At 43.2% G+C, this 23,432-nt stretch overlaps 1 protein-coding gene across 4 annotated transcripts in view; it reads right to left on the bottom strand.

The window, feature by feature from the left end:
* The window catches only part of LOC140121228 (protocadherin Fat 4-like), a 93,663-nt gene that overhangs the window by 40,412 nt on the left and 29,819 nt on the right, over nucleotides 1–23,432 (bottom strand). For all 4 annotated transcript variants that reach the window (XM_072140569.1, XM_072140570.1, XM_072140572.1 and 1 more), the window contains exons 13-25: nucleotides 22,612–22,784; nucleotides 22,349–22,497; nucleotides 20,852–21,144; nucleotides 17,763–18,032; nucleotides 11,175–11,312; nucleotides 9,544–9,760; nucleotides 7,170–7,331; nucleotides 6,920–7,071; nucleotides 6,439–6,610; nucleotides 5,983–6,191; nucleotides 4,802–4,984; nucleotides 1,171–1,390; nucleotides 505–638 (exon numbers count right to left, since the gene is read on the bottom strand). In XM_072140569.1, the coding sequence (XP_071996670.1) occupies nucleotides 505–638; nucleotides 1,171–1,390; nucleotides 4,802–4,984; nucleotides 5,983–6,191; nucleotides 6,439–6,610; nucleotides 6,920–7,071; nucleotides 7,170–7,331; nucleotides 9,544–9,760; nucleotides 11,175–11,312; nucleotides 17,763–18,032; nucleotides 20,852–21,144; nucleotides 22,349–22,497; nucleotides 22,612–22,784 (2,472 nt within the window). The remainder of the gene's footprint in view (nucleotides 1–504; nucleotides 639–1,170; nucleotides 1,391–4,801; nucleotides 4,985–5,982; nucleotides 6,192–6,438; nucleotides 6,611–6,919; nucleotides 7,072–7,169; nucleotides 7,332–9,543; nucleotides 9,761–11,174; nucleotides 11,313–17,762; nucleotides 18,033–20,851; nucleotides 21,145–22,348; nucleotides 22,498–22,611; nucleotides 22,785–23,432) is intronic.

Here is a 23,432-nt window from a genome sequence, read left to right on the forward strand (position 1 = left end):
CAATTTTTTGCCGATTTTACTACATTTGGATTTTTTTCCAGCTTCCCAGTACACGGCATGGAATAACAATTAATGTCACTGAGAAGTAAAATTTGTTATGCAGCTCTGTAAGTTATGGTGGAGAATGAGAAATGAGCGAAAAAACCCTTTAAGGCGTTAACGGCCTATGCAGCCCAGAGCCCCTCAGACTTGTTTACATAATTTAAAAAACCTTTTTTTTGTAAAAACCAGAGCAAAAGAAACTAAAAGAAGAGCAGATCCTGCCAGAGGGGGCAAAAAACAGTAGGTCAATGTGCTTGGTTTACAATCCTTTATCCTGGTGGTAGAAATCCTTTAATACAGCCTAAGCAAGAGCCTATGATATCTTTAATCTCTCATTCCAAATTTATATTGCCAACTAAAAAACAAAATTTTGGTATATGCAGTGACAATTTTTTGGCTAGGTTTCCAAACTACTAGATTAATGCTCGTACATTGCCTTCATCACACACTGTAGTCACTCACCTGGTAATAAGGTGCTGTCTTGTTATTACTGGCTGTCACATTCAGTATTGACCTTCTTTTTACTTCATGGTCAAGTTGACGTTTTATGAAAATGTTCCCACGCTGTCTTTCTATACCAAACTGGTCATCATCATCTGTCAACAGATACATTGTCTATGAAATTGGAGCTCACCATAGAAGTCCTTTAAGAGGTGATCGGGAGAAGGGGTGATGTGAGAGAAATAAGGGAAAACATGTCTCACTATAGTAACACTTTTAGTTGATGTAAGTGCTGGGTATGCTATAATGCTATAAGCACTGGGCATAGCTGGGCAAGTGCTGGGGGGCCCACATAAGACTCTACGTAAGGAATCCATAGGAGTGAGTGGGGCTGTATCTAATGAATCCATACAGTGTTGGGGAGGGGGGGGGGTTACATAAAATTACCATGGGGGGCTGTTTGGTATGATAAATTAGGAAATATTTTAGGGGACAGGAGACTGTTTTAGGTTTTGAATTTTTAATGCTGCCACTTAAGTTCACTGCAAACGGGCCTATAGAGGCTCTGTCACCCAGTGGCCTACCTGGAGTCAACCCTGCTGCACAAAATGATCGATTAAAGCTACTCATTATTGAATGTACAATGACATAACAGATGCAAAGTAGCATATAAGACATTTATATTACCAAATAGACTGTAGACTACAAAAGCATTGTCTCCATTATCTTCATCAGTAGCTGTGAGTTGGCCAACCACCGTGCCAGCTGGTGCACTTTCTTTAACATATATAAAACCATGTGGTGAAAAGACTGGCGCATGGTCATTAATATCCACTACTTGGACAATGAGGGAGAGGTAGCCTTGCTTTTTATCTGGTCTCCCATCATCCTCTGCACAAATGACAACCTACATATGGAAACAATCCACAATTACGCATTTGATTTCACAATATTCATATGCAATTCAATAAATAGATCTACATAATAGAATTATTCATTTTTTAGCTTTTTAAAGCAAAAAATGAAAACAAGCAGGTGCCTACTAATCCTTGTCAGTATAAAGGATGGTAATGCCGGATGAAACGCATAGAGCATAAGATGTTTTTACTGGATATGCTTGTTTGGAAAGAAAAAGAAGCCACATCTGTACAAAACTGTAACTATGAAATAGGTGAACTGTTCTGTTCATATATATACACACACTCACCGGCCACTTTATTAGGTACACCATGCTAGTAATGGGTTGGACCCCATTTTGCCTTCAGAACTGCCTCAATTCTTCGTGGCATAGATTCAACAAGGTGCTGGAAGCATTCCTCAGAGATTTTGGTCCATATTGACATGATGGCATCACACAGTTGCCGCAGATTTGTCGGCTGCACATCCATCATGCGAATCTCCCGTTCCACCACATCCCAAAGATGCTCTATTGGATTGAGATCTGGTGATTGTGGAGGCCATTTGAGTACAGTGAACTCATTGTCATGTTCAAGAAACCAGTCTGAGAGGATTCCAGCTTTATGACATGGCGCATTATCCTGCTGAAAGTAGCCATCAGATGTTGGGTACATTGTGGTCATAAAGGGATGGACATGGTCAGCAACAATACTCAGGTAGGCTGTGGCGTTGCAACGGTGCTCAATTGGTACCAAGGGGCCCAAAGAGTGCCAAGAAAATATTCCCCACACCATGACACCACCACCACCAGCCTGAACCGTTGATACAAGGCAGGATGGATCCTTGCTTTCATGTTGTTGACGCCAAATTCTGACCCTACCATCCGAATGTCGCAGCAGAAATCGAGACTCATCAGACCAGGCAACGTTTTTCCAATCTTCTACTGTCCAATTTCGATGAGCTTGTGCAAATTGTAGCCTCAGTTTCCTTTTCTTAGCTGAAAGGAGTGGCACCCGGTGTGGTCTTCTGCTGCTGTAGCCTATCTGCCTCAAAGTTCGAAGTACTGTGCGTTCAGAGATGCTCTTCTGCCTACCTTGGTTGTAACGGGTGGCGATTTGAGTCACTGTTGCCTTTCTATCAGCTCGAACCAGTCTGCCCATTCTCCTCTGACCTCTGGCATCAACAAGGCATTTCCGCCCACAGAACTGCCGCTCACTGGATGTTTTTTCTTTTTCAGACCATTCTCTGTAAACCCTAGAGATAGTCTACATGCCTAAATGCACTGAGTTGCCGCCATGTGATTGGCTGATTAGAAATTAAGTGTTAACGAGCAGTTGGACAGGTGTACCTAATAAAGTGGCCGTATATGGCGTGTATATATACACACACATGCTAATCCTTGACTGAGTGTCCTGCGATGCTACATATTGACCTTAAGTATGATTTTATGAACAACTAAACCTTATTCTTTGCTTTGTATCTGAATTCTGCTTCTGCACATCTCTTTGCTTTAAACTTTGGCTCTGCATTTGGTAACCTCTATTAACTTTTGAATTATTCCTTCCTGACCGTCCAGACCAATAACTATCCTTGAGTAACTTTTTTGAGGGCAAACACGTCTGGATCTGACTTAAGTCCAAATCTGTTTCTGGGGAGTCCCTGGATGCTTAGACTTAGGTTTGCCCAACTAAGAAGGATACTGCAATGAAATGTTCAGTCAAATGTACAGTATGTATATTTTTTTAAATCCCATGTTTTAGTGACTGTAGCTTTCCTGGAATTCGGCCCTGACTCTCATCAGAAGTTCTGCTACTGGGCTAAGATTATGATGTTTATCCTTTCTTTGGGCAGCCAAAAAACCTAGAGAAGCAGCAACAATTCTATATTCTAATAACTTGGGAGTACCCAACCTTCAAAGATACAGAACAAGAAATATACAGCTTATAGAATCCTGGTGCATATACACCCCTGCTTATAGCTGGCCGCTTATTGAGAAAACTCTTAATAATAACCATTCCCTTCTTCATTTGGTTCCGAAAAATTTCTATTCAATCCAGGCCTGAAAATCACTAACTAGTGTTTGCTAATCTATCTCTTCTAAGATCTCTATCCATATACTCATCCAGGTCATGGAATATAATGATACCTTACTCATTAGACCTCTTATTGAGAAAGAGATTGAATTTATTAACTATTTTTCCCCAGAAGGGAACACTATGTAGGTAATAGACATTATGACTAAATATCACCTCCCGAATTATTTGAAAGGCCTTATATCCCAAATTAGAAAAGACATTATAAACTTTTCATTACAAAGCCCACAACTGCCAATCCAGATACACAACCTAATATAGAAACAAACTCAAGGGACCCACAACTCCAAAACATCTTTACATACAACTCTCTCTGAGGACTTTCTAGATGAACCCCTCAAAGTTTTGTATTTAATTAAATTGGAGCAGAAACTAAATATGCATGGACACAATGGAAAGAAGCATTTTTTGGGCATCCAAAGCCTCCAAATTCATCAACCTATGGGCGGTGCATCTTAAAACTGTTTCCAGATGGAACTACACTCCCACCCATTTGGCCAGAATCTTCCCAAACACTCCAGATGCATGTTGGAGACAATGGGGCACATTTACTTACCCGGCCCATTCGCGATCCAGCGGCGCGTTCTCTGCACAGGATTCGGGTCCGGCTGGGATTTAAGATGGTAGTTCCTCCGCCGACCACCAGGTGGCGCTGCAGCGCCGAAAATAATCTTAACGCCCCGGAATGCACCATCCCATAGAAGGTGAAGGTGAGCGCTTCCCAAGCAACACATTTTCGGTTTTTAAATGCGCCGGTTTTTCCGAATACGTCGGGTTTTCGTTCGGCCACGCCCCCCCGATTTCTGTCGCGCGCATGCCGGCCCCGATGCGCCACAATCCGATCGCGTGCGCCAAAAACCCGGGGCAATTCATGTACAAGCGGCGCAAATCGGAAATATTCGGGTAACACGTCGGGAAAACGCGAATCGGGCCCTTAGTAAATGACCCCCAATGTGGACATAAATAGGGTCTTTTACTAAGGGCCCGATTCACGTTTTCCCGACGTGTTACCGGAATATTTCCGATTTGCGACGATTGCCCCGGGATTTTGCCGCGTGCGATCGGATTGTGGCGCATCGGCGCTGGCATGCACACGACGGAAATCGGGTGGCGTAGCCGAACGAAAACCCGACGGATTCGTAAAGACCGCTGCATTTTTTTAAAAAATTCTGTCGCGGAGCTTGCACTTATTTATGTTTATGTTTATATAGATTATTATGCATAAAAATAGACAACTTGGTAACTCATTCAGGGGGTCTCTAACAGCTGGCATTGAAGCCATTAGATCCTTCAATTGATGGAATAAATAGTCTAATAGAAATGCAGACCTGGAATTCATGTGGTCCAGTTTCATAATCAAAGGGCACATTAGTAAAAAGCGTTCCATTTGTGGCATCTATAGTGAATGGGTGGGAGTGATTGCTCAGGATAGAATATGTGAGAATGCCGTTCCTGCCAAGATCCTCATCTTCAGCCTGTACCTGAGCTATGAAGGTAGGAACGGGCTGCTCCTACAAAACATAGGGAACATAGAAACAGTAATGAATAAAGCAAATAAAGGTGAAGGACAAAGGGAAAATAAAAAAATATGTTACTCATCAATTAAACAAATTATCTTATTTTAGATTTTCAATTGAAGATTTGAGAAGATTTGAAATATATCCTATGACTACTTATGTATATTAACACCTGCACATAGAGATAGACATTGAGCAGTGGCATCACTTGAGTCTCAATGAAATCACTCTATCTGGTGCTTGTGGTCCCCACACCAGTGCCACCATCACAACAACCTCCAGGAATAGGTTTTATGTGAATGTCTTTATTTGCACATTGTAAGTACAGCCGGTCCCCAACTTAAGAACACCCAACTTACAGACGACCTCTAGTTACAGACGGTCCTTTCTGCCCACTGTGACCTCTGGTGAAGCTAACTGGATGCTTCACTTTAGTCCCGGGCTGCAATGCTCAGCTTTAAGGTGTCTTTGATGAAGCTTTTTAGATAATCCTTGTTCCCATGACAGCACAAAATTGTGAAAATCCAAATGTCACATGGACAAAAAAACATTTTTGAATATAATTGCATACAAATTCAACTTAAAGGGATTTTCCGATTTCAGCGAATAAATGTTATTGCTTGTATAATGAAAAGTTATATAGTTTTCCAATATACTTTCTGTATCAATTCCTTACAAATTTCTAGATCTCTGCTTTCTGTCAGTATATAGAAAGCTTCATTGTTTATTTCCAGTGGACAGAAATCTCCCCTTGGTCAAACAAGTGTACTGTTTGTTATATTGTAGTATATATTGAAAACATGTATAATTTTTCATCATGCATACAATTACATTAATTTGCCGAAATGAGAATACCCCTTTAAGAACAAACCTAAAGAACCTATCTTGTACGTAACCCAGGGACTGCCTGTATAGTATAAGCTACAATGAGCAGTATACGTACAGTTTATATCTGCTGTATACTAGTTCTATGGGCAATTTAATTATCTCACCTCTTTGACTCTGACATTTTGCAAAACCTTTGTAAAAACAGGAGCATATCGATTCCTATTGATAACAGTCACATGTACAGTAGCTTCACTGTATATCCCAGATTGTTTGGGATCCGTTGCTTTAACAGTAACATTCATCGGAAAGTCTTCCATATTTAAATGTTTCTTAGTTCTTATCACTCCAGACAGTGGATCCACAGTAAAATAGTCTATATTTTGAAAAAAAAAAACACCAAAACGTTAACATGGGACTGGGAACATGGTAAGTGAGGGGGGATGTGGGTCGCAGTCTGGTATTATACTTTACCTTTTGTTAACACTGACCAATTATAATAATATCAGAAAAAAAAGCAAATCATGATATTTGTTAAGTATCTTAATAGGGGCGAACAAGACTCAGTGCCTAGGGCAGCGTAAATACGGCGCTGGTTGCCATAACAGAACGAACAAGGTTACCTTTATACTTTTCCTCTGTAATACTATAGATAGGTGATGAATTCAAATAAAATGCTTTAATCCGAATTAAATAAGAATGAGGAGCGGTCCAGGTGTTGAGCGATGCAGGCTCATAATAATCTGCTGAGAAAACTGGCACAAGAATGTGGCTTGACGATAGAACCACATAAACCTTCAGATAAAAAAAAGAAAATCTGAGCATTAAAAGCAATGTGTTACTAGCTTATGATGATAAACTATATATATCATTAAGAAAAAGATCTAGGGCTTTGTTCACACTGGCACCAAGACTCATTTAAAAATGCTGCTAAAATGCTGAGTCAGCAAAAAATTGTCATTTTTTTAAGAATGTTATTCAATGTTGTTCCGTCAAGGTTTCCATCATTTTTTTTGCAAGACTTACCTCAAAGGTGACGCAAAAAGAAGTTCTGTTGGAATGTCATAGAGCAAGTGTGAACAGAGCCTAGATAAGTTACAGTACCTTGATGGATGTTGATTGAGGAGGTGCCCCACTGTCAGTGCAAGTGACTGTAAAGACAAAGTATTCAGGGGAGCTGTGCATCGGAAGGTCTTTTGTTAAAAATACGTGGCCGGTGCCATTTGCTATTGAAAATAGATTTTCACGGTTATCACCTAAAAGAACAATTGACAGATATATCACTTTTACAGTCAACACATTATGTTACTATTGTAATCCGCAGCCCCCCAAAATAATATCTTGTGATGAGCACCTGACATAGAATAGTGGATTCCGTCATCCATGTTGTTGTTCCCTTTTTTTGCATTTATATCGAGAATCATACTTCCCGTTGCATATTCACCGTCCCATATGACTGTATGGTATACTGTGTGTTCCACCGCAGGTCCTTCTTCATTGACATCTTCTATATGAACTGTAAAATAAAGAAAAACAGTAAGAATCTGAGCTCAGATCTATTAAGAACTGAAGTAGTTCAACACATGATGTTCCATTGATAACATTCCCTTGATCCTCTGCAAATTATTGTATCAATGGCCTAGTTCATATGTGCATGTAATATACAAGCAAGACCAAGTATTGTATGTGTACATTACAAAGTTGACTTTAGTTTTACTCACTTCATGTTAGACTTTCTGTACTCCCATTGACATAAATGGAAAGCACACTATCATTCTGACCATCACTCCATTCAAGAAGCAAGTTAGATGTAGGTCAATAGAGCACCATTCTCACAATAGGTCGTGGTCTGTGGATATTTCCTAAATACCTAATCCCCTTTAAAGCACATCTACCACCAGGATGAAGGAGGATTGTAAACCAAGCACACTGACATACGGGTGTGTGGTCCCTCTGGCAGGAGCTGCTATTCTTTTAGCTTCTAATTCCCTGTTATTTTTACAATAAAATGATTTTATTATGCAAATAAGCCTGAGGTTCCATAGGTTTTAATAGTGTTTGGAGCCCCTTAGGCTCATTTGCATAATTTTAAAGCCTTGTATTCTTAAAAACAAGGGCATAAAAAGAAAGATCCTGCCAGAGGGGGCACACAAGTATGTCAGTGTGCTTGGTTTACAATCCTTAATCCTGGTGGTAGATTTCCTTTAAGTGTATAAGTTATAAGAATAGATAACAGTCATCGTTGGCCTTTGCTGCTTGGAGTGTTGACTGCCTTAATTACCTGAGAAACTCCCTTACACTACTGAGGCAAAGCAAACAGCCGAGTAAAGAAGAGAGGGGGTGAGTGCTGCATAGGAATCAGAGACACTGCGGTGAGACACTGGGGCTCATTTACTAAGGGTCGCGCTGCTCACTTCCATCGGACTTTTTCAGGATTTCACGTCTTGGACTCTGCACTGGGATTGTGTTGCACACGATCCTTGCACGCGATCCTGGTTTCCAAATTGAAAAAAACTGAAGGTGGGATTTCACAGGGTGTCTACTGAGATAGCCCTAAAAATCACTAAGATATCTACTAGAGAAAGTACAACTCGTGATTTTAGGATACAATCATGTAAATAAACAAACACGATTGTATCTTAAAATCACGAGTTGTACTTTTTCTGGTTTCCAAATTGCCAAACAAATTGGGGGGCGTGCCGTGACGGTCCGACTGATTCAGGCTGAGCGCGGGATTTAACTTTCAAATTGTGTCACAAGCCCAAGCACTTACACGCACCAGTAAAAAGATGGTGTACCCTGTTGGGGAAGCGACACATGCAGGATATCAGGTGCACAATCTTGGTATTTTGCGACACAGAGCATTATCATCGGACAATGCACTTTAAGTAAACTACAGGTTGAATGTAAGTAAATGTGCCCAACTGTGTACTCACAGGCCCCTATGTGGAGCCAGGACCATGGCTCCACATAGGGGTCTATTACTTCCTCATAGAGGTCATACGTCAAAGAAGGGCGGCACAGTGAGAACGGATTGAGATCCAAAAGTTGGGTGCAGGCTCGAAGGGTCTGATTCAATGACCCCAAAGTTACAGATGAATAAGGCAGGCGGGCAGCACTCCGTGGAAAAGGTTCTTTTATTTCACAAGTGGATACAGCGACGTTTCGGCTGACTCTATGCAGCCATTCTCACGCATGCTTGAGAATGGCTGCATAGAGTCAGCCGAAACGTCGCTGTATCCACTTGTGAAATAAAAGAACCTTTTCCACGGAGTGCTGCCCGCCTGCCTTATTCATTCCTCATAGAGGTCTATTACACGCACCCAATACAATTGTGTGAATGAGGCCTAAATCAGTAAATTATATGTACACAAAAATACTAAAAAAATAACACGCCCCCTATTACATGCCCACAATACGGTTGTGTGCATGAGGCCTTAATCAGTTAATTATATGTACCCCAAAAGATAACAAAAAATATAATTAATCCCACAAGCGCTAGTCCTCATATAGCAACTTAAAAAAACCCAAAAGAGAATATGACTTTTTGAATTCATCACTGAAAAAGTAACAATATGGGCTACTTGTTTAGACTGGAAACATAGGTGGGGGGAATCACAAGTAGATTGTGCATCGACAACCACTCAATCTAAGGCCGGCGTTGCATATTGTACAATTCAAGATACATATTTTGGTATATAATTATTAGTAACTAAGGAAACAATTACCTATGATTGTGGCAGCACTTTGAGGATGATGGTTTTTTGGGCCATATGCAGTCGCTGTCAATACATATTCAGTCCTTGTCTCGAAATCTAAAGGCTTGAGGCTGAAGATACTACCAGACTCTTCTCCAATGTAAAACAAGCCTGAGCCATTAATTAAGGAATATAAAATAACAGCATCTGGTTCACGGTCCATATCCACTGCAGAAACATTTAATATCTATATAAAATAGCAATAGGGACATTTTAGTAAAATATTATTGATTATTAAACAATCACCAGCATCATGCTATTAGCACAAGTTACTATTACAGAAAAGGACTGGAATCTTTGTGAAAAGTAGAATAAATTATACCCTTAGTAAGGGAGTCTACCAGCTCCCTAATCAACCTACAAGTAAACCACATAAGCATTTCTCTTTTTCTGTAATCTTTCATTTAAGAGGTTTAAATTATTTTGCAGTCTAGATTCTTGGTGCATTAGGGGTGGAGTCATGTGTACTGGAGCACTTGTTTTACTTATTTTTATGCCGCCCAGCACTTCCCACTGCTGCACCATTAAACAGTGATTTATCGGAACAAGCATTAGCAAAGATATGGAAGATACTCTGTGCTGTTACAGATTATAATAAAATATTGATTTGTTGGCAACAACATGTTACTGCTCTGCACATCAACAGTGTGATGAGAGCTCATGTCAAAAGGCAAAATTCGTGGTTACCAAAAGAGAAATATTTTTTTAGCACCTGTAGAAGTGCCAGGTATCCTTCATATCAACACTAGTGCTTTTTCCTATAATTTCAACTGTTCCATCACACAGTATATTGTTGGGCAGGTTCTGGGAGACAAGGCTGCGCTGAACAGAAGTTGAGACTTTGATATACTGTCCTATTAAAGAAAATCTACCATTTGCTTTTATGCATTATCAACCAAAAATACCTTGAGGATGCTGTAGCTACACTGATGCAAAAACATATCTTGTTTGATCCCTGAACTGAGTGGTTTTGCTGAAAAAACAATTATGATAAAATTTATAAACTTATGATAATGACACTTTGTTGCTCATGTGGCTGCCCCGGCTCTCTCCTCTTACCCTAATTTTGCACTGTTCCAGAGATTGATGTAATCACTGTGTTGTTCCTGACAGGCAGAAGTAATCGATCGCTGCACCATCCCCCAGCTGCTGCATGAGTCATCTAGCTCAAGTTGACAGTCCCGTCTGGATAGTTCAGGAAGCTCCAAGTGTAATGTGCTTATGTAGGGCAGCCAATCTGCAGCCAGCTTTCCCATGGTGCTAAATTTTATAATAGTTATTTGAGCAAAACCACTCAGATCAGGGATTAAACAAGATATGTTTCTGCATCAATGTAGCTACAGCCTCCGCAAGGTATGTTTAGGTACATTTGAATCTTTTTATCTCTATCTCCTTCCTTTCCTTCTAGGCCTGTCCACCGTATCCAAGTGATATCACTCCCCTCCCAGCTGCTTTCTCTTTAAACAATGATTGACATCCCCACCAGAAAAAGAGTGTAGGGACAGTAGTTGCTCTTCAATTAAGTTAATATACACTGGTGAAACTGACAGTATTGGACTTATAAGAAATATTTATAATGTATGGATATAGTGTACAATTACCAGATGAGGAGGTTCATTCTCTTTTATTGTAACATTGTACAGATTCTTTTTGAAGATGGGACTGTTATCATCCACATCTAGAACAGTAACATGAATCATGGCTGTAGAAGACAGTGGTGGGATTCCGGAATCATGAGCCTACAAAAATAAACAGTGTAATATTAGATCTGATGTAGCTACTGAAGGTTAGTGTATCTCATTTATAGGTCATCGATTACATAAAATTGAAAAACCAGCTGATGCTATAGCAAAAAACTCTTCCAATCTGTTCTAAAGGTCAGGACTGGTAGAGTTTGTTTCCATATCCACTAGGAGGCCGGGGCCGGAATACAGGCACACAAATGACGGGGAATTTTAAGACTGGAGCTTTAAACGACAGTCTTTAATGAATTCCCCCCATTGTTTGCCTTTTGACATTAATAGTAATGACACACAACAAAGACACATTAATAACAATGTCACACGTTGCTACAGAAAATGCATATGCAAGTGATGATGCGTTTTTTCCGATGTGTTTCATGACGTGATGAAGTTGAAGCTAAATGAATCATTGGAGAGATTATATAGAGGACAGGTCGTACTCCTAATCCTGACAAACAGCTTCTGGTTTTAAAAACATAAGAAAACCCGAATGTGTTCCATATCCTATTTATGATTTGGAGGGCCCTACAAGCATTTTGAATAAATTAAAAGGTTATTTTTTTTCTTCAACAAAACCATGTATGCAGTCTAATCTAATATTTTATTTTAGCGGTGTTTATGTCCCAATTATTAATTCAAAAACTGCCTGCATAAAAGGACATTTAAAAATCAATTTTATTAAGTATTTGTTTAAAATTAGGGTACACGAGCTTATTGGACTGTAATAGAGCTCAGAAGCAGGCTGGGCAATGTTCACTCCAGACTTTTTGGATACCAAGTGTCCAATATTGGGAAGATATTGTTAGACTGTTTTGTGTCCTCGTCTATCCCTTCAGTTGTGCGCACTAGGTACCGATTAAAATGCTTTTTAACTGGAAGTGTAACTACCCAATAGTTCCCAAAAGCGGGCTTGCCCCTCTCGGTCAAGGTGTGAACAAGCGCCTAAAGTATCACCACTTTGTCAGGTGTATGTGTTGCCACTTTGTCAGATGAAACCTGACGCGTTTCCCCGCTGGGAATTATACCAGCGGTTTATCAAAGGTCCTGGGTTGACAGTAGCGAAGTGTATGCGCCTTAAGGTATAGGGTGCTATGATGACAAGCACTCTCACCAGTTTCAGCGCTGACACTACTACAAATCAGTGGTAAAACAGAGCGTTATAATTGCTCATGAGTTTTGTGTTGCCTGTCATCTTATTCCACAGCTAGCTAGCTGACTAATAATGAGTTTTCTTCCTTTTAGCGTTCGCTGACACACCGCTATCTTATTTCACTCTGAAGTCATTTTTGCTGGCTAACTAACAGGACTTGCTCATGAGTTTTGTGTTACCTGTCATCTTATTCCACAGCTAGCTAGCTGACTAATAATGAGTTTTCTTCCTTTTAGCGTTCGCTGACACACCGCTATCTTATTTCACTCTGAAGTCATTTTCGCTGGCTAACTAACAGGACAGGCATACACGCTCACATGGAGGCACATATCGGCATTTGTTTGGCCGCTCATGAGCAAGTCCTGTTAGTTAGCCAGCAAAAATGACTTCAGAGTGAAATAAGATAGCGGTGTGTCAGCGAACGCTAAAAGGAAGAAAACTCATTATTAGTCAGCTAGCTAGCTGTGGAATAAGATGACAGGCTACACAAAACTCATGAGCAATTATAACGCTCTGTTTTACCACTGATTTGTAGTAGTGTCAGCGCTGAAACTGGTGAGAGTGCTTGTCATCATAGCACCCTATACCTTAAGGCGCATACACTTCGCTACTGTCAACCCAGGACCTTTGATAAACCGCTGGTATAATTCCCAGCGGGGAAACGCGTCAGGTTTCATCTGACAAAGTGGCAACACATACACCTGACAAAGTGGTGATACTTTAGGCGCTTGTTCACACCTTGACCGAGAGGGGCAAGCCCGCTTTTGGGAACTATTGGGTAGTTACACTTCCAGTTAAAAAGCATTTTAATCGGTACCTAGTGCGCACAACTGAAGGGATAGACGAGGACACAAAACAGTCTAACAATATCTTCCCAATATTGGACACTTGGTATCCAAAAAGTCTGGAGTGAACATTGCCCAGCCTGCTTCTGAGCTCTATTACAGTCCAATAAGCTCGTGTACCCTAATTTTAAACAAATACTTAATAAAATTGATTTTTAAATGTCCTTTTATGCAGGCAGTTTTTAAAACCATGTATGCAGTTAAAATAGGTAACCTTGGTGGAATTGAGTTTTTGGTTAACCCTTTCACGACCCGTGACGTAATTCTATAAAAAGTGATCACAAGGTCAGACAGTCCTAAAATTGATAACATTGTAAACGTCATCAAAATCCGCAAAAAAAACAACACCACCCACAGCTCTGTACACCAAAGTATTAAAAAGTTATTAGCGCCAGAAGATGGCAAAATCCCCCCAAAATTTTTGTACAGGAGGTTTTAATTTTTTTAAATGTATGAAAACATTATAAAACCTATATAAATTTGGTATCCCCGTAATTGCACCGACCCAAAGAATAAAGTAGACATGTCATTTGGGGCAGACAGTGAAATCCGTAAGATCCAAGCCTACAAGAAAACGGCACAAATGCGTTTTTTTTTACCAATTTCACTGCATTTGGAATTTTTTTCCCGCTTCCCAGTACACGGCATGGAATAATAAATACCATCTCTATGAAGTGTAATTTGTTACGCAGAAAACAAGTTGTCACACAGCTCTGTACATGGAAAAATAAAAAATTTATGGATTTTTGATCATGGGGAGTGAAAAATGAAAATGAAGAAACAAAAAAGGGCCAGGTCCTGAAAGGGTTAAACAAAATATATATTTTTTAAATTATGTTTTTTTTTTAATTTCACCTTAATAATGCATCCGTCTAATAGACAGCATCCATTACTAAATGCAAAAAAGACACTAACCCCCTTACCATTAACGAGTACCCACCACCAGAAGAGCTGCGTACAATCCAGAATCCAACCATCTACAGATGATCAGCCACTGGGGTGGTCACAGGCTGATATTATTTGGATAAGAAAAGCTCAAAAACCTTGGGCTCCCCAACAATTAATACGGCTACTGATGTTTTGTTGTATCTCGCTGTCTCTAAAAAATGAACTGTATATACTAGAGCATAAGCTGAGTGTTTCAGCACAAAAAATGTGCTGAAAAAACCTAACTTGACTTATACTCAAGTCTATAATAAAACATTAACGCTGTAATTACCTTTCCGACGCCCCCCGCAGGTACCTGCTTCCGCAGCTCCGGCTTTATCTTTGGGTCCCTGCACGCTGCTGGCACCTGGCGGGAAGTCAGCCACTTGCTGACACAAGCCGTGGTGCACAAACAATGAAGTCAGCAAGCGGCTGATGCTAATGTGTTTGTGTCGGCCACATGCAGGGACACAAAGATGGAGCTGGAGCACTGGAAGCAAGAAGAGGACCTGTAGGGTGCATCGGGGCAGGGGATGGCTGACTATATACTGGGGGCATGGGTTGGCTGGCTATATACTGGGGGTTATGGGGTGGCTATATATTAGAGGGCATGGGCTGGCTATATACTGGGGGAAGGGGACTGGCTAGCTAAATAATGGGGGGTATTGGCTGGCTATATACTTTGGGGCATGGGCTGGCGACATATTGGGGGAAGGGGACTGGCTAGCTAAATAATGGGGGGTATTGGCTGGCTATATACTGGGTGTATGGGCTGGCTAGCTATATACTAGAAGGCATGGGCTGGCTATTTACTGGGGGAAGGGGACTGGTTAGCTAATAACAGGGGGTATTGGCTGGCTATATACTGGGTGTATGGGCCGGCTTGCTTTATACTAGAGGGCATGGGCTGGCTATTTACTGAGGGGCAGGGGGTTGGCCAGCTATATACTGAGAGAGAAGGGTACTGGCTAGTTATATACTGGCTGGAGACTGTGACCAATGCATTTCCACCCTAGGCTTCTACTCAAGTCAATATGTTTTTTTTGTTACTAGGGGGCATGAGCTGGCTAGCTAAATACTGTGGTGTATGGGCTGTCTAGCCATACACTAGAGGGCATGGGCTGGCTAGCGATATACTATAGGGCAGTGATGGCGAACCTTTAAGAGGCCGAGTGCCCAAACTGCAAACCAAAGGCGACGTTTCTAGTGCAAGGTGCCAACACAGCAATTTAGCCCAATAGCGCCACAATACCACTATACAAGAGACAAATAACACTGTGACATCATGAGGCCACCATTACAACCACATAAATAGCAGAATTCTGGTTATAAAGACCACTATAGAAAGGTCAACATTACCAATAATAACACTATACTAGAAGCTGATATAGTGATGAATACTGTATTACTGCCATCACTGTCGGACTGGTGTACCTTGGGCCCACCAGAGAAAAATTTTGGGGGGCTCCTGTAGCTCCGTGTATGGCTGTGTACTGCGGCTGTAGCTCCGTGTATGGCTGTGTACTGCGGCTGTAGCTCCGTGTATGGCTGTGTACTGCGGCTGTAGCTCCGTGTATGGCTGTGTACTGCGGCTGTAGCTCCGTGTATGGCTGTGTACTGCGGCTGTAGCTCCGTGTATGGCTGTGTACTGCGCCTGTAGCTCCATGTATAGCTGTGTACTGCGGCTGTAGCTCCATGTAAGTCTGTGTACTGCGGCTGTAGCTCCATGTAAGTCTGTGTACTGCGGCTGTAGCTCCATGCAAGTCTGTGTACTGCGGCTGTAGCTCCATGTAAGTCTGTGTACTGCGGCTGTAGCTCCGTGTATGGCTGTGTACTGCGGCTGTAGCTCCGTGTATGGCTGTGTACTGCGGCTGTAGCTCCGTGTATGGCTGTGTACTGCGGCTGTAGCTCCGTGTATGGCTGTGTACTGCGGCTGTAGCTCCGTGTATGGCTGTGTACTGCGGCTGTAGCTCCGTGTATGGCTGTGTACTGCGGCTGTAGCTCCGTGTATGGCTGTGTACTGCGGCTGTAGCTCCGTGTATGGCTGTGTACTGCGGCTGTAGCTCCGTGTATGGCTGTGTACTGCGCCTGTAGCTCCGTGTATAGCTGTGTACTGCGGCTGTAGCTCCATGTAAGTCTGTGTACTGCGGCTGTAGCTCCATGTAAGTCTGTGTACTGCGGCTGTAGCTCCATGCAAGTCTGTGTACTGCGGCTGTAGCTCCATGTAAGTCTGTGTACTGCGGCTGTAGCTCCGTGTATGGCTGTGTACTGCGGCTGTAGTTTCATGTATGACTATGTACTGCGACTGTAGCTCCATGTATGGCTGTGTACTGCGGCTGTAGCTCCATGTATAGCTGTGTACTGCGGCTGTAGCTCCATGTATAGCTGTGTACTGCGGCTGTAGCTCCATGTAAGTCTGTGTACTGCGGCTGTAGCTCCATGTAAGTCTGTGTATAGAAATAGTCCCTCACCCCCCCCCCACCCCAGGATAGAAATAGGGCCTCACCCTTCACCCCAATATAGACAGACAAACACAGAGGGCCTTACCGCTGAGGATGCGGTGACATCACCGCCACAGCACAGGAGCAGGCATCGGGCGCCGGGACCCCGGCTAAGTAGATGTCGGCGCGCTGGGCCCCGCAACTCCGCATGCAGTGGGACGGGGCTGTGCACACATCAGCGCACTGGGACCCCACGACTCCACAGGCAGCGGTCCGGGGCCGCGCAGACATCGGCGCACTGGGACCCCGCGACTCCACAGGCAGCGGTCCGGGGCCGCGCAGACATCGGCGCGCTGCGACCACGGGACTCCACAGGCAGCGCGCCGTGAACGAGCAGGCAGCGGGACGCCGGGGCCGCGCAGGCAGTAGAGCGCTGTGACCCGGCAGGCATCGGAGTGCAACGGGGCCGCGCAGGTATCGGAGCGCAGGTACCCAGCAGGTGTCGGTGCCCACTTTGATGGGATTGGGGAGATGGTACGCGTGCCAGCAGAGAGGGCTCTGCGTGCCCTTTCTGGCACGCGTGCCATAGGTTCGCCACCACTGCTATAGGGCATGGGCTGGCTAGCGGTATAGGGCATGGGCTGGCTATATACTGGGGAAGGGAACTGGCTACCTATGTAAGGGGGGTATGGGCTGGCTATATACTGGGGGGCGGGGGGGGTTGGCCAGCTATATACTGGGGGAGAAGGAGACTGGCTAGTTATATACTGACTGGAGACTGTGACCAATGCATTTCCCAGCCTAGGCTTATACTTGTGTCAATATGTTTTCCCAGTTTTTGTGTTAAAATTAGGTACCTCGGCTTATACTCGAGTGTGAATACGGTATATTAGTAAATTAAAAATATATTCTGCCCCCTCACATTACAAAAAACTTGAAGTAAAGTGGCCAAACCCTTGATTTGGCATTAGTGGCTTATCTAAGCTTCTGGATACTTCTAAGTTTGAAACCAGGAAATATTTTTGCAAGTAGATGTTATCAGTTATTATAAAGACAAGATACACGGAGAGAATTTGCTACTTACTATTACTTTAAGGTTATAGCTGTCTGTTTTTTCAGCATCCAGAGGCTTTATGTTCATCAATTTGCCAGTTGAACTATTAATAAGGAAAGTGCTACCATAGTCATTTTCCAAAGAATATGTTATGGCGCCGTTGTCTCCAATGTCCCTGTCAGTGGCGGTAATGTTGGCTAAATTTTGCAAATTCATGTTTTCCAAACATTTGACATTTGAGTTTATAAATGGTGAAAAAACTGGAAAATTGTCATTTATGTCCATTACTGTGACTATAACCTTAAAGAGAACAGAATAGGAATTAGTGTGACCCATATTACTTACAATAAATTAACATATTTAATACATAGTCCAGTGATGGCGAACCTTTTAGAGACCGAGTGCCCAAACTCCAAACCAAAGTCCATGTAATCATCGCAAAGTGCCAACATGTCTATTTAGCCTAAAATCACACCATACCCCTCTATAAGGGACATATAACACTGCTACATGATGACCCTTACCAGTACAACAAGATAAATACCACCATACTGATAATGAACAGACCACCATAGAAAGACCAACATCAGCAATTATATCACAAAGCAGGAGCAAATACAGCGAGGAACACTACCCCCATCCAGCGAGGAACACTACCCCCATCCAGCGAGGAACACTACCCCCATCCAGCGAGGATCACTACCCCCATCCAGCGAGGATCACTACCCCCATCCAGCGAGGATCACTACCCCCATCCAGAGAGGGACACTACCCCCATCCAGAGAGGGACACTACCCCCATCCAGAGAGGAACACTACCCCCATCCAGAGAGGGACACTACCCCCATCCAGAGAGGAACACTACCCCCATCCAGAGAGGAACACTACCCCCATCCAGCGAGGAACACTACCCCCATCCAGCGAGGAACACTACCCCCATCCAGCGAGGAACACTACCCCCATCCAGCGAGGAACACTACCCCCATCCAGCGAGGAACACTACCCCCATCCAGCGAGGATCACTACCCCCATCCAGCGAGGATCACTACCCCCATCCAGAGAGGGACACTACCCCCATCCAGAGAGGGACACTACCCCCATCCAGAGAGGAACACTACCCCCATCCAGAGAGGGACACTACCCCCATCCAGAGAGGAACACTACCCCCATCCAGAGAGGGACACTACCCCCATCCAGAGAGGAACACTACCCCCATCCAGAGAGGGACACTACCCCCATCCAGAGAGGAACACTACCCCCATCCAGAGAGGAACACTACCCCCATCCAGTGAGGAACACTACCCCCATCCAGTGAGGGACACTACCCCCATCCAGCGAGGGACACTACCCCCATCCAGCGAGGGACACTACCCCCATCCAGCGAGGAACACTACCCCCATCCAGCGAGGAACACTACCCCCATCCAGCGAGGAACACTACCCCCATCCAGCGAGGAACACTACCCCCATCCAGCGAGGAACACTACCCCCATCCAGCGAGGAACACTACCCCCATCCAGCGGGGAACACTACCCCCATCCAGAGAGGAACACTACCCCCATCCAGCGAGGAACACTACCCCCATCCAGCGGGGAACACTACCCCCATCCAGCGGGGAACACTACCCCCATCCAGCGGGGAACACTACCCCCATCCAGCGGGGAACACTACCCCCATCCAGAGAGGAACACTACCCCCATCCAGCGAGGAACACTACCCCCATCCAGCGGGGAACACTACCCCCATCCAGCGGGGAACACTACCGCCATCCAGAGAGGATCACTACCCCCATCCAGAGAGGAACACTACCCCCATCCAGTGAGGAACACTACCCCCATCCAGAGAGGATCACTACCCCCATCCAGCGGGGAACACTACCGCCATCCAGTGAGGAACACTACCCCCATCCAGCGAGGAACACTACCCCCATCCAGAGAGGAACACTACCCCCATCCGGTGAGGAGCACTACCCCCATCCGGTGAGGAGCACTACCCCCATCCGGTGAGGAGCACTACCCCCATCCAGTGAGGAGCACTACCCCCATCCAGTGAGGAGCACTACCCCCATCCAGTGAGGAGCACTACCCCCATCCAGTGAGGAGCACTACCCCCATCCAGTGAGGAACACTACCCCCATCCAGAGAGGATCACTACCTCCATCCAGTGAGGATCACTACCCCCATCCAGTGAGGAACACTACCCCCATCCAGAGAGGATCACTACCCCCATCCAGGGGCAATATGAAGGATTTTTGAATTCGGGAGGGGGTGTGTAGGGTAATGTGTATGTTGTAGGGTGGGTGCACTGAACAGCAAATCTACATGGAATCAGGCAGGTGAATTTACCATCAAATCACCACATGACACATGTCTGTGGCCACACACACATACATATATACATATATATACTGCTCTTGGTCTGGAGCTCTGGGCACCTGTGCCATGCTGTCAGTGAGGGCAATGTAGTGCACCCCAGGGTCACTGGCAGCATGGCACAGTGACAGGAGCACTGGACCAGGGGCAGTATACATGTGGCCACAGACATGTGTCATACAGGGCAGTTTGGGACACTAAACAATAAGCACCTACAGTTGTTCAGTGTCCCAAAGCTGCCTGCCTGCTGCCTGTGTAATACACACAGAGCAGCTCCTGCCCTCCTGCTGCACTTCTGTACTCACTGTGCACCGGCTGCGTGCTCCGGCAGTTCTCTCTCTTCTCCTCATGTTCCCGGGCTGAAGGGGGAGGGGGAGGGGGTGGAGGGGCGGGCACAGACCTGCTGCTGTGTCTCTAGGCAGCATTAATGAGCACAGAGCAGGTCTGATGCAGCCGTCAGTGAAAGAGATCACTGGAGCTCTCGGCGATCGGCAGCTTTTCCTGCCTGCCGGGAGTTCTAATGATTTATATATGGACAGCAGGGGAGATGGTCCGCGTGCCCACAGAGAGGGCTCGGCGTGCCCTCTCTGGCACGCGTGCCATAGGTTCGCCACCACTGACATAGTCCATAGATAGTTTGCATTTTTTAATTTTGCATAGTTTAATTTTTTTTGGGGGGGAAATGGTTGCAATAAGATTTTACCATTTATTTCAAATAAAAATAAAAATAATAAGATCATTCTTCTTACCGTAGTCACTGCTGTATAAGGCGGATCCTGTGAGTCCACAGCCTCCACCAGGATATCATAAGTGTCTTGTATCTCTCGATCTAATGTAATTCTGGTAATAATTGTACCTTTATCTGTAATGGAGAACACTGTAGAATATGTTTGAATAGAATACATTACTGACACATGTGGACCAACAGTGACTTCCAGAGAACCGACATCGCTGCCTTCTGGCATTCCTTCAGGGAGGCTGAAGCTGAAGTTGGAATTTACAAATTCTGTTGGAACTTCTGAAACTTTGATTATTACAGTTGCTAAAATGAAGTACAAAAGACAATGTTATGAATATTTATTTTTGTACATATTCAGGTTAAAACATTGTTCATGTTTACCACTTTCATGATTATCCTTTTATTCAGGGGTGTAACTACAGCGGTAGCTGCCATAGCAGCCGCTATGGGGCCCACAGTGTCAGGGGGCCCTGTCATCCGACCTGACACAATAAAGAATGGAGGATATGTACCATTATATTTATATTGTACTGCACATGTCCAGCATAATATGTATATAACATATACTGTGATGTATAAATGCAGAATCTGTGATGTGTATATGGTGTCTGTATACACTGTATGTGATTATGTTGCATATGGCACTGTATGTATGTGTATATGCACATGAGTGTATTTATATGTGTGAGTATACTAACATGTATATTTTTTTTAATTGGGAAGGGGGGCCCCTTGCAGTAGCCTGCTAGGGGGCCCTGTCTCTCCTAGTTACGCCACTGCTTTTATTGTTTATAGAGATATAAAACTTTAAAAAGGTGTAATCTCTAGTAAGTATATTGCTTTCTTTTTAGACATTTTATGTTAAAACTGAATTCCCATAAAGACTTATTAAGCGACACATTAAGCTATTGTAGAACTCCAGTACCAAGCACAATTTTTTAAAGGGAACCTGTCAACAGGAAGGTAATTTTTATGACAGGTTCATAACCTCTGGTATGTTGATTTAAAAAATGCCATTGTGCATTGTGCTTTTTAATCATTTCTTTAATATTACCTGCTCACTACCAGCAGTGTGCGCCCCCGCGAAAGGGAGAGGCAGTTCAAATGACATGAGCCATCTTTTCCACAATGCCTCCCTCATCCTCCCTCATTGTCCTCCCCCTCGCTCAGCCTCTCCCCTACTACCATTCCCCATTTACATCAGCTCACACCGGCAAGCAATTATTCAAATTCCCATCCCCAGGACTCACCGCCCACTGCTGGCAGGGAGCCACATAATGTTTTTTCCTTACATGTTGTACTTCACATTAATATTACATTTTGGTTGATATATATATATATATATATATATATATATATATATATATATATATATATATATATATGTGTTGGGAGGCATGATGTAGACCCATTCACAAGCTATTCAGAATTATTTTGTACAAATGCGCTACATCTAAAACAAAACATTAAATTTATTACATTTTGGTAAACATTGGGAATAACTTACCAGTAGATGATAATGCTGGAGAGCCATGATCAGTGGCAACAACGGTTATTACAATATCAGTCCCCATATTAACAGAGAATACATCACTTGTCAAGTAGATGTCTCCATTTTCTTCATTAATGATAAATCCACTATGAGGCTTCCCAAACCTGAAAGGATTTTTACAGCTTCACTTACATGTAAACTATAAGTACATGTAGGATATGGATACAAAAAGTGACCCAAACCTCAAAATAATTTAGATTCTATACGAGTTGTGTTACCTATAAGATATCAGTGCATTGTCCCCGACATCCAGGTCCGTAGCTGATACTGATAGAATTGTATCTCCAGCTTTTACTTTATTTAAGATCAGATCTGCAGAGTATTCTTCTTTTGTAAAAGTTGGGGTATTATCATTAACGTCTTGTATGTCAATCACTGCCTCTGCAAAGCTCTATGGATGAAGAAACATTTCATCACAGGCACGTATTATATTAAAATACCATAAATTCCTAGTGACTACATATACAGGGCACATTTTGGATATTGAGACAATTTTAATTAAATAATTAAAACATTTTTTACTCAATTTTATGTAATAAAAAGGCAGCATTTTCACTCCTGGTCTAAACGGAGATAAAGGTTTTCACTATACCTTAATTGAGGTTTGTCACCAGGTATGTCATTTTTAGCTGGGGACAGCTAAAAAAAGAATAGGTTAACAAAAAAATATTTTAAATGCATATATGTATCTATTGCTCTATCTATCCATCCATCTATCTCAATCTCTCTATATCTATATATCTATATCTCTATATAACCCCTTGTGTCTCTGACTGACTGTGTCTGTGTATCTCTATCTATTTACCTCACGCATAAGTGACTTATGCTCATTGCCTATAGTAAACAATCAAAGCTCAGAGCTCATATTAATGACCTATGGCAGAACAGCAACCAATCATGGCTAAGCTTCCAACTGCCACAGCAGCAGCAGCAGACAATGGCTTCTGTATATGGTGGTTAATAAGTGTATTTTGGAAAGCACATGGTAAACATTTTGGCTCATAACCTAGTCTATCATGTCCCCATGAGTCACAGAGAG

The sequence above is a fragment of the Engystomops pustulosus genome, chromosome 3 (assembly GCF_040894005.1).
Source record: "Engystomops pustulosus chromosome 3, aEngPut4.maternal, whole genome shotgun sequence".
In the NCBI taxonomy this organism is placed as follows: Eukaryota; Metazoa; Chordata; class Amphibia; order Anura; family Leptodactylidae; genus Engystomops; species Engystomops pustulosus.